General features: G+C 43.3%; 2 protein-coding genes across 4 annotated transcripts in view; both read left to right on the top strand.

Moving 5' to 3' along the window:
- MAP2 (microtubule-associated protein 2) overlaps positions 1-5,109 on the top strand; it is a 68,190-nt gene extending 63,081 nt beyond the window's left edge. For 2 of the 3 annotated variants that reach the window (XM_009887579.1, XM_009887578.1), the window contains 4 exons: positions 368-460; positions 1,922-2,003; positions 2,514-2,626; positions 3,656-5,109. In XM_009887579.1, the coding sequence (XP_009885881.1) occupies positions 368-460; positions 1,922-2,003; positions 2,514-2,626; positions 3,656-3,871 (504 nt within the window). In that variant the 3' untranslated portion in view covers positions 3,872-5,109. The remainder of the gene's footprint in view (positions 1-367; positions 461-1,921; positions 2,004-2,513; positions 2,627-3,655) is intronic. The other variant, XM_009887580.1, reaches the window with a different exon arrangement.
- Positions 5,110-8,703: 3,594 nt separating this feature from the next.
- The window catches only part of UNC80 (unc-80 homolog (C. elegans)), a 140,700-nt gene continuing 133,292 nt past the window's right edge, over positions 8,704-16,111 (top strand). The window contains 1 exon segment of the mRNA XM_009887601.1: positions 8,704-8,837. Coding sequence (XP_009885903.1) covers positions 8,704-8,837 — 134 coding nt within the window.

Genomic DNA, 16,111 nt, shown 5'->3' with positions numbered 1-16,111 from the left:
AGCAGAAACACTGGCCATCACTCAAGAGAGCTTAGGACAGGCTGTCCAAGGACTATGTCCAGTCCAGGCAAGCAAGGAGTTCTTTGAGCTTTTCAGAAAAACCACCTCTCTTATCTCCCAGTATAAAAGCTTTCCCCTTTGTATTTCACCACCACTTTGTGAGACAGAAAAAAGAGCAGCGTAGTACATTTACACATGCTGTTAACATACTAAGCACAGAGATTAATGTGGTTTATGTTCTCATATTTTAATACAAGTGCCAGAAAAAGGAGTCACAGCAGGAGGAAAAATTACCCTGGCTCCTCTGTCCTGCAGCCTGGTGGAGTGTGTGTACGGTATATAGTAAGTTACCTCCGATTCCTTTTAGGTTAGGATTTTAAACAAGAAGATCGATTTTAGCGATATTCAGTCCCGGTGTGGTTCCAGAGATAACATCAAACATTCTGCAGGGGGAGGAAATGTAAGTAGTACAGACACCCTGTGAACAGGCATCTCCACTGTGGTGACCCACCTTGCACAGCTTAGACCCCTCTGTCTCCCTTCCTCTCAGCACTACTTTCCCTCTTGCTACTGTTTCACATGTGAGTCTGGTCTGGTAGTCATGTGAGCCCTGTGTATGCAGTGGTGGCCTCCTGATCTTTCTCCACAGAGCACAACATGTTTCTAGAACATGGGTGGGAAAAGGGTTATCTCTAAAAGCTGACTGACTGCTGACAGTGAAAGTCCAGTGTGAGCCAAAATGGTTCAGTGCCTTTCATGGGAGCGGGCCAAGAAAGTAATTTCCAGAAAGAGACTCCAGCTCACAGTGAGACTGCAGCCTCACAGTTGGGTATCTTCCAGTGCATCAGTCCTTCCTCAGCTCACCTGAGAGGAAGAAGAAAAATAAAACATAAGGACAAAGAAAGCTCAGAGAGAGGGTGTGATAAGCCAGCATGCTGAGTGCTAATGCTAACGGCACAGCATTATTCCAGTATAACAAACTGAGGTCGCCCAGGGTTTGACCAGACACCTGTTAGTTCTAGCAGTCACGGTGGAATAGCTTAAGGTGGCTCTGACCCCTCTGATGGAAGAGCTGACGGTGTGGGCACGTCTGATCCAAACAGATTCAGTACAACCACCAGTGCTAGTTTAAGTCATTGCTGGTGATGTGAGCGTTGTGGCATTGCAGTAATCCTGTGTGTCTGGCCTGGAGGGGCTGCAACTTCTTAAGACCTGCTAACACAGTCACTGTGATTGTGGGCTGCATCTGGGAGCTAGTTGAAATGAAGCAAGGCAGGAGTGTCACTCTGTGGTTGTTCCTGAGCTGGGCTCAGCGCAGTCATGGCAACGCGGCCGGCAGCAGGGCACAGAGCAGCCGGAGGAGGGAGGGTGCCTGTGCTGCTGCCTGGCTGAGCAGAACGATGCCACTGCTATCTGATGAGCACCACTGAGCCAGCTGGCTGAACACCAGCCAGCTCAGGTACAGCTGCAGAAGTCACATTCGTAGATTCATCAGACTCCCCATAGTGGATTGAGCTGAAATGCACACCATATTTACATGCAGAAACATATGAAACAGATGGTAGAGGGAAAAAAAAACCCCAGTTACTGAAATATTCTAGTTGCCAGGATGCACATTCGAGAGCAGAAGCAAACGGGATAGGTCCTGCTGCTCAGAAACATTTTAGGAAGAACCCACAAGCTGATCTGCTCTGTCCTCCTCTTCATTTTGCTAATAGTAAAGCTTAACCCAGCTCTGACATTTCCCTAGGTGAGAAGGAAGCTTGCTGTATTAATCCAGGTGTTTCCTCCTTTGTGGCATGGTCTGTTTTCTACTAACCATCTCTCCTTTTCCAGTAGAGGCTTGGGCTCTTCCTCTGCAGGGCTTGGCTTTTTATTTATATCATCTCATTCCTGTAATTTGCATGTGTGCTTTTGACAGGTACAAATCGTAACCAAGAAGATCGACCTGAGTCATGTGACTTCCAAGTGTGGCTCGCTTAAGAATATCCACCACAAGCCAGGTATTGTAGGAGTTTCTGGGATGTGGGACGAAGCAAAGACCTAATCCTGTTATGTGACGGAGAAATCATGTATGATACCACTCTCTTTTATAGTCCAAGAGAAAGCAAATACACTTTGGTAATAAAAATAATATTCTTAACTAATACATAAAGACATAAAGGTATGGGACCACTGAGTTTAGAGAGTCAATAAAAAAATAATGCAGAAGGATGCTGCTGTGGCATGATGTCATTTTGATAAGATACTGAAATGCAGATTGAAGTCAGCAAAGTACTTAAGCATGTGCTTAAATCCCATGAAAATCGATAGGGCTGCAGCACATGCTTACAGTTTGAATATGCGTTGAAGATTTTACATTTTACTGAACATGCAGTGTGGTATTCTGTGCTTCTCTAAACCATTAGATCTCAAGTAAAAGGCCAGTAATGTGAATGCACCCGTGTGCATCAGGTCAAACTTTCTCCTGAGCCATTCCGGCCTCTTAATGTGTATTTCCTTTTTCTGTGTAGGAGGTGGGCGTGTGAAAATTGAGAGCGTGAAACTGGATTTCAAAGAAAAAGCTCAGGCTAAAGTTGGTTCACTGGAAAATGCCCACCATGTACCTGGCGGTGGTAACGTCAAGGTAAGGGGACAGCTGTCAGAGAAAAGGCTACCACCGTGCCCCTGGCCCAGTGAAATTATTAAAGCTGTGAATTCAGCAATGACTCTGAACTGAGTAGGAAACATCTGTTTGTTCTCCTTTGAGCACACTCACATACCATTTATTCCCTTTGGAATGGCCAGTCTCACATCTCACATGTGTATCTAAGCTGAGAGTGAATCTTAAAGTAAAACATCCTGTAGTTTGTGCCCCGGCTTTCCCCCTAAATGTGATTGGGACCATTGTACAGCATAGGTATGATCTAATAAGTTTGTAGTACAGGTATCGCAGAGGATGAGAACTGCTTTGTGAAACAGGAGGAAGATGTCTTGAAAGTAAGATCACTCCACAGACATTTCACAGAATGACAGAATGGTCAGGGTTGGAAGGGACCTCTGGAGATCACCTATCCACCCCCCCTGCCAGAGCAGGGTTACCTACAGCAGGTTGTACAGGATGGTGTCCAGGCAGGTTTTGAATGTCTCCAGAGTCGGAGACTCCACCACCTCTCTGGGCAGCCTGTTCCAGTGCTCTGGCACTCACAAAGGAAAGAAGTTCCTCCTCATGTTTAGATGGAACTTCCTATGTTCAAGTTTGTGCCTGTTACCTCTTGTCACTGGGCACCACTGAAAAAAGACTTCCCAACCACTTGGCCCCCTCTCTTTAAGTATTTACAAATATTGATAAGATCCTCCCTCAGTCTTCTTTTTTTTTCCTTGAAACAAATCACAATGCCCATAAAATGTCTTTTAAATTCATACAGCTAGGAACAATGGTACTGCTCATTAAGACATCCATCAGAGACAGAAACAGTAAGAGAATGTAACATAGTAAGCCAATATATATTTAAAAAGTGAAAAAATCTTCAGTCTCAGTTATTCTAATGAGTGAAGAAGCTTTAATCCTTGTAAGGGTTCTTAAAAGTAAACAAAATGAGACCCAGATGATGATCTATAACAAGATATTTTGGTGAATATATAATGTGCTAAATTCTTTGCTTTCCTGGAGCAGATTGACAGCCAGAAGCTAAACTTCAGAGAGCATGCTAAAGCCCGTGTCGATCACGGGGCTGAGATCATCACGCAGTCACCAGGCAGGTCCAGCGTGGCTTCGCCACGCAGACTCAGCAACGTCTCATCCTCTGGAAGCATCAACCTGCTTGAATCGCCCCAGCTTGCTACCCTCGCTGAAGATGTCACGGCAGCCCTCGCTAAGCAGGGCTTATGAATTTGCTCATTTTACGTTGTATGAAGTAATAATATTTAGGCATGAGCTCTTGGCAGGAATGGGCTCAGAGCAGGTGTTACATTCATTCTTTACCATGTCTAAAATAAAGTCACATCCCAAGACTTGTAGTTACCATACAGTAAAAAAAAAAAAAACCAACAAAAAAATTAAATAAATGCAGAAATTGGCCTGATTTCCATTTACAACAGGAAGACACTGGCTTTATATGGGTATACAACTGCAGTATGTTACATTGGACAATTATTGTTGCTCTGCTCTGTCTTGCATGGAGTACCGTACTATGATAAAATGCATTTTTACCTTTCATGTGCCTGAAGGCCATCCACCTCTTTCTGAAGAGCCTTGTTAATATCCCAAGTTGCTCATTTCACTGTTCTGTTGATAGATGGGGAAATAAAAAAAGAAAAGTTGCCCATTGTAAGTTGTTACAGGTTGAATTAACAGTCTGCTTACCAGAAGGAAGGGCATATAGAGAAATTCAAGTTTAATTAAAAATAATGTGTTATTTTGTATAAATGAGTAGAACAAAAGTTGAATTAAGTTATTAACATTTTTTGGACCTGGTTAATTCTGTCAGTGTATAGCTGAAAAGCCAATAAATTATTTAACTAATAACTAAAAATAGTAGTTGAAAACATTTGAACCATGCTTGGGGAAGTGATGTAAAAAAGCTGTTGGAAGCAAGCGCTTCCAACCCAATGGACTTGTGTCTGATTAGAAAGTTGGTTAAGCGGCTAGATTTGTGTACACACCATCGGTTTCACATCCTTTCCATCTGTTTGATACAGTATTATAGATATATATATTTCTCTGTGGCCATTTGTGATACGCCCTCCTCATATACTTGAATATTCTACTTTATTCACAGTATCTGTGTCTCTTGCACCCTTTGGTGTTGCAATTTTAGGTATGTAAAAGTAGATGTTAGCAGGGTTTTTTTTTCCCTATTCATAAGAATACATTTTAAAAAGATGAAAATTTTAGCATGAAGTTGCTTTCTGTAACAACTAAAAGCCGTGACCCTGTTTTAGTGCCAGATGCAAGTCTCTTCTGTGATGCTAGAAAAAGGATTCCTTCACTCTTCCCTTCTCTCCCTTTCTTCACAAAGGTATATGATTTTTGTGGGGTCCAGATGTCTGTAAAAGGGTCTCCAAAGATGGCTGAGTTTGGATTCTGGGTTTTTAAAAAATCTGCAATAGTTTGGTTCTGGCTTTTTTTTTTTTCTTCTTTCTTTTTCTTTTTTTTTTTTTTAAACTCCTGTAGTAACGGTGAATGTTAGATTTATTTATTTTTTTCTTTTGCTAAAGTTGAAACACAGAAAAAAGGATTAATTTGTTGTTTCCACTCCTTCAGTGATGTCTTATGTATACACTCAGGCACTCACATAACAGTGATAAACACAACAGAGATGCCTGTAAATTATAGTACATGATTAAATAAAATGATCTCCCTAAACTGGGTTGCCATAGTGATTCATCAATAAATAGGGCATCTTAAAATCTGAGCAAAGTGGGATCATATTGACTATAAAAAGTATAAGAAAAAGTGTGCATAAAAGATGAAGGGCAGAAATACATAAACAACCGATCTAGTGGAGTTACCTGTGAGAACTCCTTCACTGTCTTATGGACACTAAGAGAACACTGAAGGTAATATGGTAGTATTACTCATCAGCGGATAATCTGCTGATACTATATGTACAGTAGACGTTATTAAATGACCAGTTTACATTCTTGCAGATTGTTTGATCTTTTCCTTTTGAAATCTCTTAACTAAACTTTGCACTGTCAGTTGAGCTATACTTGATACATGTATTAGGTTAACATTGTGTGTTGGAAGCTTTTGATCCGTTCTTTTTCCTTCTTAGTTTGTATGTGTGCGTGTGTGTGTTGGGCTTTGATCTGAGAAGACTCATAGGAAGATTTTTATGTCTGAGGAGAAGTATTCTAATAATTAATAGCACAGGATTCCCCATCATTAAATTCAGGTAGTAAATACACAGTTACTAGACAGTAAATATTCAGTGGACCAAAGGGGGATTTTGGCTAAGCTGTCACAGCAGTACAAAGACAAAACAAAATGGTTACATCTCTAAAAATGTTACTGAAGATGAACTCCTAACAGCCCCACACATGACATTTCAGCTCTGCAAAAAGCTTTTCCACGCTATAAAGTACCTAATACTGTTTGTAAGTCGGTTGTTTTATACAAAGGACAGTGAGTTTAGAAGCATACTAAGTGCATCTGGAGGATTCCGATTTCTGCCTTGTATGTGTTACACTTTTGCTTAGAATAATCCTAAGAATTCACATGGAAACAGTGTCAAGTGAGGTGCATCAAAAGCCTCTTCCCATTTTTTCCAGAAAAACAACAGACAGAAAGAAAAAACAACAAAACAGTATTTATATTACATTGCTCTGATCATACTATCAATTAATATAAATTAGCCTTGCAGTGCGGTTTTTTTAAGCCTTTTGCCAATGTGGGAGAGAGTCTATGGTACTACTGAACCTCAGCTTCTCTGAAGCTGAATGCCAGCTCGTCAGAACAGTGTTAACCTGTGACTCAAGCTTTTTTTATTCTGTGTTTGAAATTGACATACTTTAGAAAATGAAGCTTAGTTAATCCACCTATGAGTCCAAAGTTAGAGTGGTGTAACACACCAAGTCATTTATTTCATGCATTAAAACGAGCTTTCTTGTCTTGGTTCAAGCAAAGACCTTTGTAATCGTAATCATCCTTCCATAGAAAGAATCCTAGAACGCTGTGGAGTTAGATGAAAAGAAATCAAGAGTTTTGTGCTGTTAAATAAAAAGTAAAAAAAACCAAACACAAAAACAAGTTATGTTACATGACTCTAGATGTTCACTGAAAAAGCTCATATTAATCTTAACTTCTCAAGAAGAGTGTTGGTTTTGAACACAACTGTTTTGTAAATATGTAATGCCCACTAAAGAAGATGGAGCCAGCTTCCTGGAAACTGCATCCGTTGTGTTTCTTTTCCACAGGCATGTTGAGCCAGCAGGTATGTTGGGTGCCTGAGACCCAACTCTGTAACAAAGCAGAGATAACCAGACAAAAGGAATAGTGAAACCTTGTTTGGATAGCTAGGGGAGAGCCCCAAATTAATCATCCATCAAGTTGTAGAGACAAAAGAAAAAGTACTTCTGCCCCATCTGCAGAGTTCTGTTTCTATGTAACCACAAGCAGAAAGAAATCAAAGTTGAGCAAACCTCTGTCCAGCAACAGTAAAGGAAAAACTAATACTGATGAGGGAAATTGTGTGCCCACAAGGGCTATGTATATTTCCACTGTACAGCAGTAAATGGTATTATCCATTCAACGCTCTGCTAAGGTACAGTAGTAACCTCATCGTGACTGCTTACAAATCTAAGTTTGCCTATATACACGACCCAAAGGGAGTCGAAAGGCAGCCTGTGGGGACTACCACATGTGAGCAGAAGTTTTTTCCATGCTGGACCAAATACTGTTCAAAACCCAAGTACAAATGTCCCTTCGAAGGCAAATGCCTTGAAGAGTAGATCACGTTTGCTATGAAAATCGACACAGGTAGATTTCTAGCCTAGACGTGTGTCGAGTGCACTCACTAGTCAGGTTGCTAAAGCAACTCCCTCTGCAACTCCAGCAACTCCCACTGCAGGAAGGTAAATTAGTTTCACACTTGGAAAAGTCAAGCGTATAAAAGCCACTTCAACTTTAGCAAAGAGAAAAAGCCAACAAATAAACATGCTGTATGCTGGGATGTCAAGGAATACAGTCTGCTGTTACAAACCTGTGTTTTTTCTGATAATTCTAGAGCCTGTTACCATAAAAGAGGCATTTCTTGAATGGCTGGTGGTAGGTAGTTCATGTTTTTCAATCCGATTTGCAATTGTATTTGTTGCTGTATAGTGATTGTTTTGCAAAATAAAATCGCTTGTCATCTAATTGCTTGTGTTGGTTTCCACTGTTTGTGATACAGCTGTTCCTGCATTCAACCACTGCTCATGGCTGCCCTGCGTGCAAAAAAGGTGTCCTGCACCTGCTGCTGTTGCATAGCCGGTCTTGCCAGGAGAAGGCTGAGCGGATTAAGTCATACTTCTCAGCTAATCCCTGTTCCTTCTTGCCAGAAGAATCATGTTTTACAGCTAAGCAACCTCTTCTGCAGGGTAATATTTCCCTGCTTTGTGTGAATACGTTATTCTGTCCTTCGTCCCGGGGTGCCAGCCTAGAGGTGAGGTCTAGCATCACCCTGCGCTGAGTGATTGAGCCCTCCAGGCAGAGGAGGCCCACGAACACGCCATCTTCCCCACCTTCCCCTCCCTCCTCGCAGTGTTCCTCTTCGGCAGCTTTCAGCGCAGAGGCGTGTGAAGGCGTCACCAATGGTGGGAGCCATTGTTTTGTACTGCGTCTCCACCACTTTCTCCCGCTTGGCTGAACTGTGGGGCAGCCTCTCCCCTCTCCTCGGGCAGGAGCCGCTGCCCTCAGCAGGCCCGATGCCGTGAGGGGCGGCGGGGCCGAGGGGCTGCCACCCACATTCCCCAGAGCATCCCTCGCCAGGGAGCTCGCGGCCGCCCCGCAGTGTGGCACAGCACGGCCAACGGCTGCCTCGCGCCTGCACGCTCCGACGGGCTATAAATACTGAGGAGCTGCCAATGGTCGCCAAAAGGCCATTGGTCTGACGTCAGGGGGTGGGGGGTCGGCTCAGGGCTCTGTCCCCTCGTAGCCGTAGGGAAGGCTCTCAGCCGCCGTGAGGGGCTGAGCCCAGCCGGGGCTGTCTCCCTGCAGCCTGTTGATGACAGCAGGGTCGCATGGACCAAAGTAACGGGACCTGTGGGTTTTGGGCTCTTGGGGTTGACCTGAAAACTAACAGGGGCACAGCCCTGAAGTTTGAGGGCTGCTTGAAGCAGTTTGTTATTTTGGATCTGTTGGCGGGTCTGCTCAGGTCAGGGAGGAAGTGCAGCTCTGTGTTGCAGGTGGAAAAAGAAGTACTCCAGAAACTGTTTATGTGCTGGCCCAAACCACCTGTGTGGACCAGGTGCCTTCTCAGCATGGACCTGTGGTGTGGGGAAACAGGGAAGCCTCACCTCGCAAGGCTTTCCTGCCCTTGCAGTGCTGGATCTGGACCTGCTCAAGCGAGGCTGCCTCTGATGGCACCTCCTCCTCTGATGCCTGCCATGGAGGGGTTGCAAGCCTGTGCCGTGCAGATGTAGGTGCAAGGACACAGGTGAAAGGAGAGCTTCAGTATCAGCTACTGTGTGAGCTCTGCATATTCTGAAAAATTAGATAGCAGCAGTGGGACTTTCTAACAGAAGAAGAACGCTCCGAACATGCCTGAGCAGTAGGAGTGGATACAACTGAGTAGACTGCCTTAAGTTTCCCAGCCCTTGACCAAGCCGGACTCTTCACATAATGCTGCAATATTCATAAATAAATGCAGTCAAACTGCCTGGAGGAATAATCAAGTGCTGTTAATTATCCATTAGAAGCACCCTCCTAAGGGTGCTTAGGCACAAGGCAGAACTAATGTATCATCTGCTAAAAGGAAAAGGATTAAGAGGTTGAGAACAAAAGGGTAAATTCTGATTTAAGCATTCACAGCTAGAGTAATGGTTGAGCGCAGCTGGTAAGAACCTGTTTCCTCTTTTTGAAGTGAATGAAGAAGAGATGATACTTCTATGATTGTTGTGTTTTATTAACAGCGTGAAGTAGGTGATGTATTTTATCATTTGCTAGCAGACTGTGATGTTGGAGCACTGAGGTAAGTACAAGCTGTGAATAAAATCGTACTACTGAAAGTGAAGAAAGCCCAGGCCCCCTACTATCAATGTTTGCTAGATGTACAGAGGATCTGTCCATCCTGTGCCTACCACAGCTCATGGGGTGTTCCTTTCATTGTACAGGAACATGGTAGAAAAAAACAGGTGAGTGGGTCAGAGAAATAGATCAGATCAGAGTGGCAGGCAGAAGGCCTTTCACCTAGAGGTGTATGGCCATGCAGAAGTCCCAGTTGCTGCTTTGAAGATAAAAGCATGCCCCTGATGGAGGGGGTCCCAAACTTGGCTTGTGTGAGCACCCTTGTTCTGGAAGGAGATGCATGTGGTGGAGGCCATTCTCAGCTCTCTTCTGAGCAATAGAGAGGAAGACACATTTGGTAACTCAGTGGAACAAGAGATCCCCGCTTTCTTCTCCAGGAAGAAGGTGAAAAAGGTGTTTGGGTGAGGTGGGGTTTGGGGGGAGGGGGTTTGTTGTCTTTTTTTGCCAAAACAAAGTAAAAGTTTTGCAGCTACTACCAAAGCAGTCACATCCCAGAGCTTGGAGAGTCCTGATCCAAGGGTTGGTGTGATATTCTGACAGTGAAAGCTGGATTATTTTATTTTTTTCTTAGTCTTGTCCAGAGACCCCCTATGTCATCTCTAGGACTTTGTTCCATCTCTTCCTGCCTTATCTAGCTGGAGCATAACCTGTGCCTATTATGTATTTAACTGCAATTAAACGGGTGTGTGAATATGATCTGTTGCTTGAACATTATACAAACGCAATAACTCTCTTTCTGTGGTGACTATGGAGGATCTGTGTTCCTGCTGTTTCAAAATAGGATTCTCAGATGCATGTGTGCTATGCCACTCCTACTGATTCCACCTAGATGTGGCCCAAGGATTAAATATCTGATAGTCCTTATGGAATCTGATCCAGCTGGACTACGGTCTGCTCCTGCCCAAATTTGTGTAGCAATAGCAGCAAACCTGGTAGTTTTAGGGGTTCATTTATTCTTGTTTCTGAACACATAGTTATGTTGTGTTTGAGCAGGGCTGGCAAGAAGACCTGTGAATGAGACTTTCTTAAAGAAAAAACAGAGCCTTCCTAGGTTTCTTTAATTTTTTACCACACACCTGGGAAGGACAGAATCAGGCCTTTGTTTTACACTCCCCTATACTTCTATCTTGTGTAGTTCATGGTAGTTCAAAGAGGATGTATACATTTGCCACACTGAAACAGTAGCCTTTGACCCTCTCTTTACACTGATGTAAATGACAGCATATACAATACCGCCAATGAAATAGCCCTCTGTGCCCACTCTCTGCTGATGGTCTTGCTGTGTTCTAGTCTAGTTACTTAACAAGGTCCAAAGACTTTCTAGGAAGAGAAATTGGTAAATGAAGGAGTAACTTTGGCTTCTAACTGAGAAATCCATATGAGAAAGGGTAAAATGAGTGGCATTCATCAGTGCTGACTTTCTATGACTGGTTGTCCCAAGACAAAAAGGGTCTTCAGCATGGGTCCTTTCTGCCAAGCACAAAAGCCTGCTGGCAGCTTATGGAAGACTAAGCTCTCGGGAGTGTGCCAAACAGTTGTATTTATTCTCTGCTCTGGGTTGTACAGTTAGGAGCTGTTTACAGCTTTGCTCTGGGAAAGGCTGATGCACAACAGAATGCCTTGAGATACTCATGAGAGTTTGGATTCTGGTTCTTTCTGCACAAAAAGCATAGCAGATAAATTAAAGGTATGAATACTTAACAGTGTGAGTGGCAGGGATTGAGGCTGGGGACTCGGAGAGCATCAGCATGGAAACAAGTGAGGTTTAGAGCAGTTTCCTGCTCTCGGCACTCCTGTGTAAAGCAGGAGCTTCATGCTCAGGTTCTGCTTGGTGTTCCCACTGTGTGGCATGCTGCCAGCTTTGACTGTCTCTGGATCAAGACTGAATCCTACTCTGATGGATGTGTAAACACAACTGTGTAACGAATAAATCGGTGATCAAGCAGAATCATGTGATTTGGGGGGATGTCAGACTGATGCTGCCTGTAGTAAGAGAAGACATGGAAAAATAGTGCCATGGGCATCTTTTGTGCCCAAGCACTTGGTGGGCTGGGAATTGCTGGAGTACAGCAGAGCTAATGACACCATCACAGGACTTCCCCCCACCTCCTTCCCGAAAGCAGTGACTTCTTGCACTAGTCTTGATCTTTTTGCAGGCAGACAGACCCGTGTTTCTGTGCCAGCCCAAAATGCCAGTGTAGCCTAGAGAACACAGCACAGGTGAATTTTCAGCACACCTTGCTGTTGTCCTACTATAATAACCTCCTTGAAGAGTTTGCTTGCTTCCGCTTGATCCCCACTGTAAGGGAAAGCAGGGGACTGATTTGATCCCCATCCCTGGAAGTATTCAAGGCCAGGTTGGATGGGGCTTTGAGCAACCTGGTCTAGTGGAAGGTACCCCATGGCATAGGGGTTGGAACTTGATCTTTAAGGTCCCTTCCAACCCAAACCATTCTATGATTCTATGATTTTATCGTTGCAGCACCCACTGCAGTATTAGTATTTATTGTAGACTGCAAATATGAAAGCCTCTGCTGAAAGCAGAAGTTCAGTATAGAGGTAAGTAAAATCTTCCAGGCTGTAAAGTTGCTTCTCTTATGCATGCAATTCCCAAGTTGCAACCTGCTTCTCTTGCGTAAGTACAGATCACTTCAGCTTTGTGTGCCCTTTGTGGTGGCTGTGTGTGTTGTCTCCAAAACAAAGCAAGAACAAAATTGGTCTCTAGCCACTGTCAAACTAATATAAATGACCTTTGCCACCTCCTGGGTATAGTGCTCATCACAGCCTGGCTGGATTGGAGAATCTGCACCTTTGACTACAGTTCTTATGACAGTGCCAGCTGTTGATAATATTTTCTTTGTTCTCTGATTTGTTTTGCATCAGAAGTTCTGTAGCTTCAAACCTCTGTACAAACAGAGGGATTTAGGTGTCTTTTATGGCTGCATTGTTGAAGAGCAATATTCTGCACTCAAAATGGCAAGCCTGACTAGAACTCCAATCTGCAGTTATATTTTCCATTACTAGGAAGTAGTAGCTATGCAGTTTCCTCTCAGAATCTGTTGGATTACCTGAGCTCCACTTCCTAATGGCTGAGTGACAGGGCAAGGTGCTGGCCATGCACAAAGAAAGAGTAAGGAGAATAATACTGGATTTCAAAGCTATTTGTTTCTCCTAGAGTCCTTCAAGGATCTAACAGAAACCCAGCTAGAGGTACTAGCATATTGTCCTCCTACTTTCTGAGCGGTAGTTAACATTGACAGATGTGGCGCTAGTGTGCAGTGACCTCATGTGTGCTCCACTCCTCTTCTGTCTGAAGAGAGGATGTTTGGATTCCCCTTTGGAGGCTCAGTGAAGCGCTGCTAGTGAGCTTCCAAACTCTGCTCTCTAGGACTGCCTCTGTTCAAGGGCAATGATGATGTCTACTTGGGTAGGGTTGAAACCAATGAATGCCATTGTTCTCCTACTAATTTTATTTTTTTTTTTTTTTTAGTGGAGCTTTGTGTTCATGTTTTCATCACTGTCTGCTTACCCCTAAGCAGCTGCCCTGGACTGACCGCACCAAGTGCCTCTGGTGTCCCTGTGAATCAGGAGAATTTGTAGGAGATTCTGGCTGCAGTCTGCGAGCAAGCTGCAGTGCTCTTCTTTGCTCTTGTGTTTCCTGTTGCGTAGCAGAGCGTGGGAATAATAAGCTCAGGCTCAGAGCAGCAAACTGGACACTGTTGTAAATGACTGCTTCTTGAAAGCAGGAATAAGGAGAGATACCCATTAAAAAAACCAAACCAAAACAACAGACCACCAAACCAAAACCAGGTCTGAACTGTGCTTACCAGTTACTGAGAGAATGCAAGTGTCTTAAACTCAAACCAGTTGAATATTATAACTGACTAAAATGCCCGATGGCACTAATTTTGAGGGTGAGACTGTACGATACCTAAAATAACATCCACATAAACCATCCCTAGTCTGCAGCCCTCACCCCTGGCTGAGGGTTAGCAATCCTCTTAACTGTGGTGAAGCTATGAGTTCTAGTTATTCATGTTGTGAACGTCCATGGGGAAACCACTGATTTCGCACTTTTTGAGGCCTGAAAAGATCATTTCAGTCATTTATTTTTTTCTTTAATTGCAAATAGCATTAAAACTTTCTTTAGTCCTTATACTGTCCCTGGAAGAAGAGCGATTCTCCTGCTTGATAATTACTAAAACTTCAAATAAAATTAAACTTCAGATTTGTTGCTCTACAGAGGTTATGCTTTATTCAATAATTTCATAACACATTACAGGACTGGAAAAAGCAATTATTTAAAAATAAGTTTATCATGCTTCTGACTGTCAAGAGGCATGCTGGCAAGAATTAAAATTCAAATTTGCTTTCCAAACAAGATTTTGTGTAAAAAGTCCTGGATCCATTGAGGAGTTTCAGAGCAGAGAAACTTCTTTAATACATACCTTGCATTTAGAAGTAATTTTTTTTAACCCTCTTCTCTCTGTAGTTAGTTCTTATAAGATTTTTAGAAATCAAGGTTACTTTTTTTCCTGTCTGACCTCACTTAATTGAGGGCAAGAAAATAGTAATTGAAAACTTACCTGTCTGAGTAGGGTAATCCTGTGAATAAAAAGGCTTGACTTCCGTGCACCAGCAGAAAAAGTTGCTGCTAGCAAAAAAACCCCAACCAAACAAGACAAACACAATGAACTAGCTCAGCATTCCAGCACTTGGGTAGATTAGTGATTTTAATTATTTAAAATTTTTTGGTTGTAAACATATTGTTAATGTTTTATTTAACAGATTACCTTCTAATTAACTGTCTTAACGGTCCTTTTGTGCAAGAGGGGAATTTTAGCAAAATGTGGACCACATAGGTTCCTGTTCTCCATGAGTGGAGATCAAGACCAGTCTAAGTCACTGCAAAGAAGTATTGGGTTGGGCACAAGAAGAAACTTTATCCCAAGTGGGAGTAAATGTAGATTATCAAAGTAGTGACACTGAGTTTTCAGCAAACCTGTTTCTTAAAGGACCCATAAGGAAGGAAATAGGTGGTGTCGATCAGTTCAGCTCCTGTTCCAGGAAGGAATGACCATGATTTAAGTCTTTAAGTGCCTAATATTAAGTAGGAAACTTGAAAGACAGGAAGAAACATGGCCTTTGCTTGTTGGAGCATCTGTTTTCAAACTTTATATAAGCAATGGAATGCCAGATATTTTTTTTGTGAAAAATTAACTGATAAGGGTGGACTTGCATTGGTCTTTCATTTTATTCTATTAATTATTATTAATAGTATACTATATTCTGATATCTCTAGGTATGTAAGGAGAGCAAATCTAACAGTGACTGAGAAATATTTCCAGCAAACCTCACTCAAATATATCTTTGTATTAGTCAAGTCAATCTGGTGTTTAGTGGGAACACAAGTAAATCTGCTTTGGCACTCGCCATCCTCTTCACCTCTGTTTGTCTCAACTCTCTATGTAGGAAAAACCCACTTGTGCTGGTTTTGGCTGGTGTAGAGTTAATTTTCTTCCCAGTGGCTGGTATGGGGCTGTGGTTTGGAGTTGCACTGGAAACAGCGGTTGACAATACAGGGCTGTCTGAGCTACTGCTGAGCAGTGCTTACACAGGGCCCAGGCCTTTTCTGCTGCTCACAGCACCCCAGCAGCCAGTAGGCTGGGGGTGCACAAGAAGCTGGGAGGAGACACAGCCGGGACAGCTGACCTCAACTGACCAAAGGCATATCCCATACCATGTGATGTCATGCACAGTATATAAAGTAGGGGAAGAAGGAGGAAGGGGGGAAATGTTCAGAGTTGTGGCGTTTGTCTTCCTGAGTAACCATTAACACATGAATGGAGCCCTGTTTTCCTGGAGATGGCTGAACACCTGCCTGCGGATGGGAAGTAGTGAATGAATTCCTTGGTTGCTTTTCCTTGTGTGAGTGGCTTTTGCTTTACTTATTAAACTGTCTTTATCTCAACCTATGAGTTTTTCCTCCCTTTTACTCTTCCAATTCTCCCCCGGCCCACGGGGGTGGGGTGAACGAGCGGCTGCGTGGGGCTTAGTTGCTGGCTGGTGTTAAACTGCAACACCATGGAATAGCCACCCCAAACTTCCCCTGCTCCTACCACCAACTTTTGCTTTCAGAGAAGGTTTATTACTTGCTTCCCTTCTCTCCCCACTCTTGAGATAAAGGAGTTCAGCAGCCTTGGTCTGTGCTGTGTCAGATGCTCCGAGGGCTCCTGCCTTTGCAGATCCAAGAAAGGTAACTTGGCCTTATGAGCTATTACTGAGCTCCCCAGCACCTCGAAAAGCCCTCTCTCAATTCTGCCCCTCTGCCGTTGAGGGGGAGTTGGTCAGACTCCACCCGATTCGCAGGAGCGGCCTATTTGAACTCGTTCCCTGCTGCAG

This window comes from Charadrius vociferus, unplaced genomic scaffold (genome assembly GCF_000708025.1).
Source record: "Charadrius vociferus isolate BGI_N301 unplaced genomic scaffold, ASM70802v2 scaffold136, whole genome shotgun sequence".
Classification (NCBI taxonomy): Eukaryota; Metazoa; Chordata; class Aves; order Charadriiformes; family Charadriidae; genus Charadrius; species Charadrius vociferus.
Note: the sequence above shows the minus strand (reverse complement) of the source record. Positions and strands in the feature narration are given on the sequence as shown.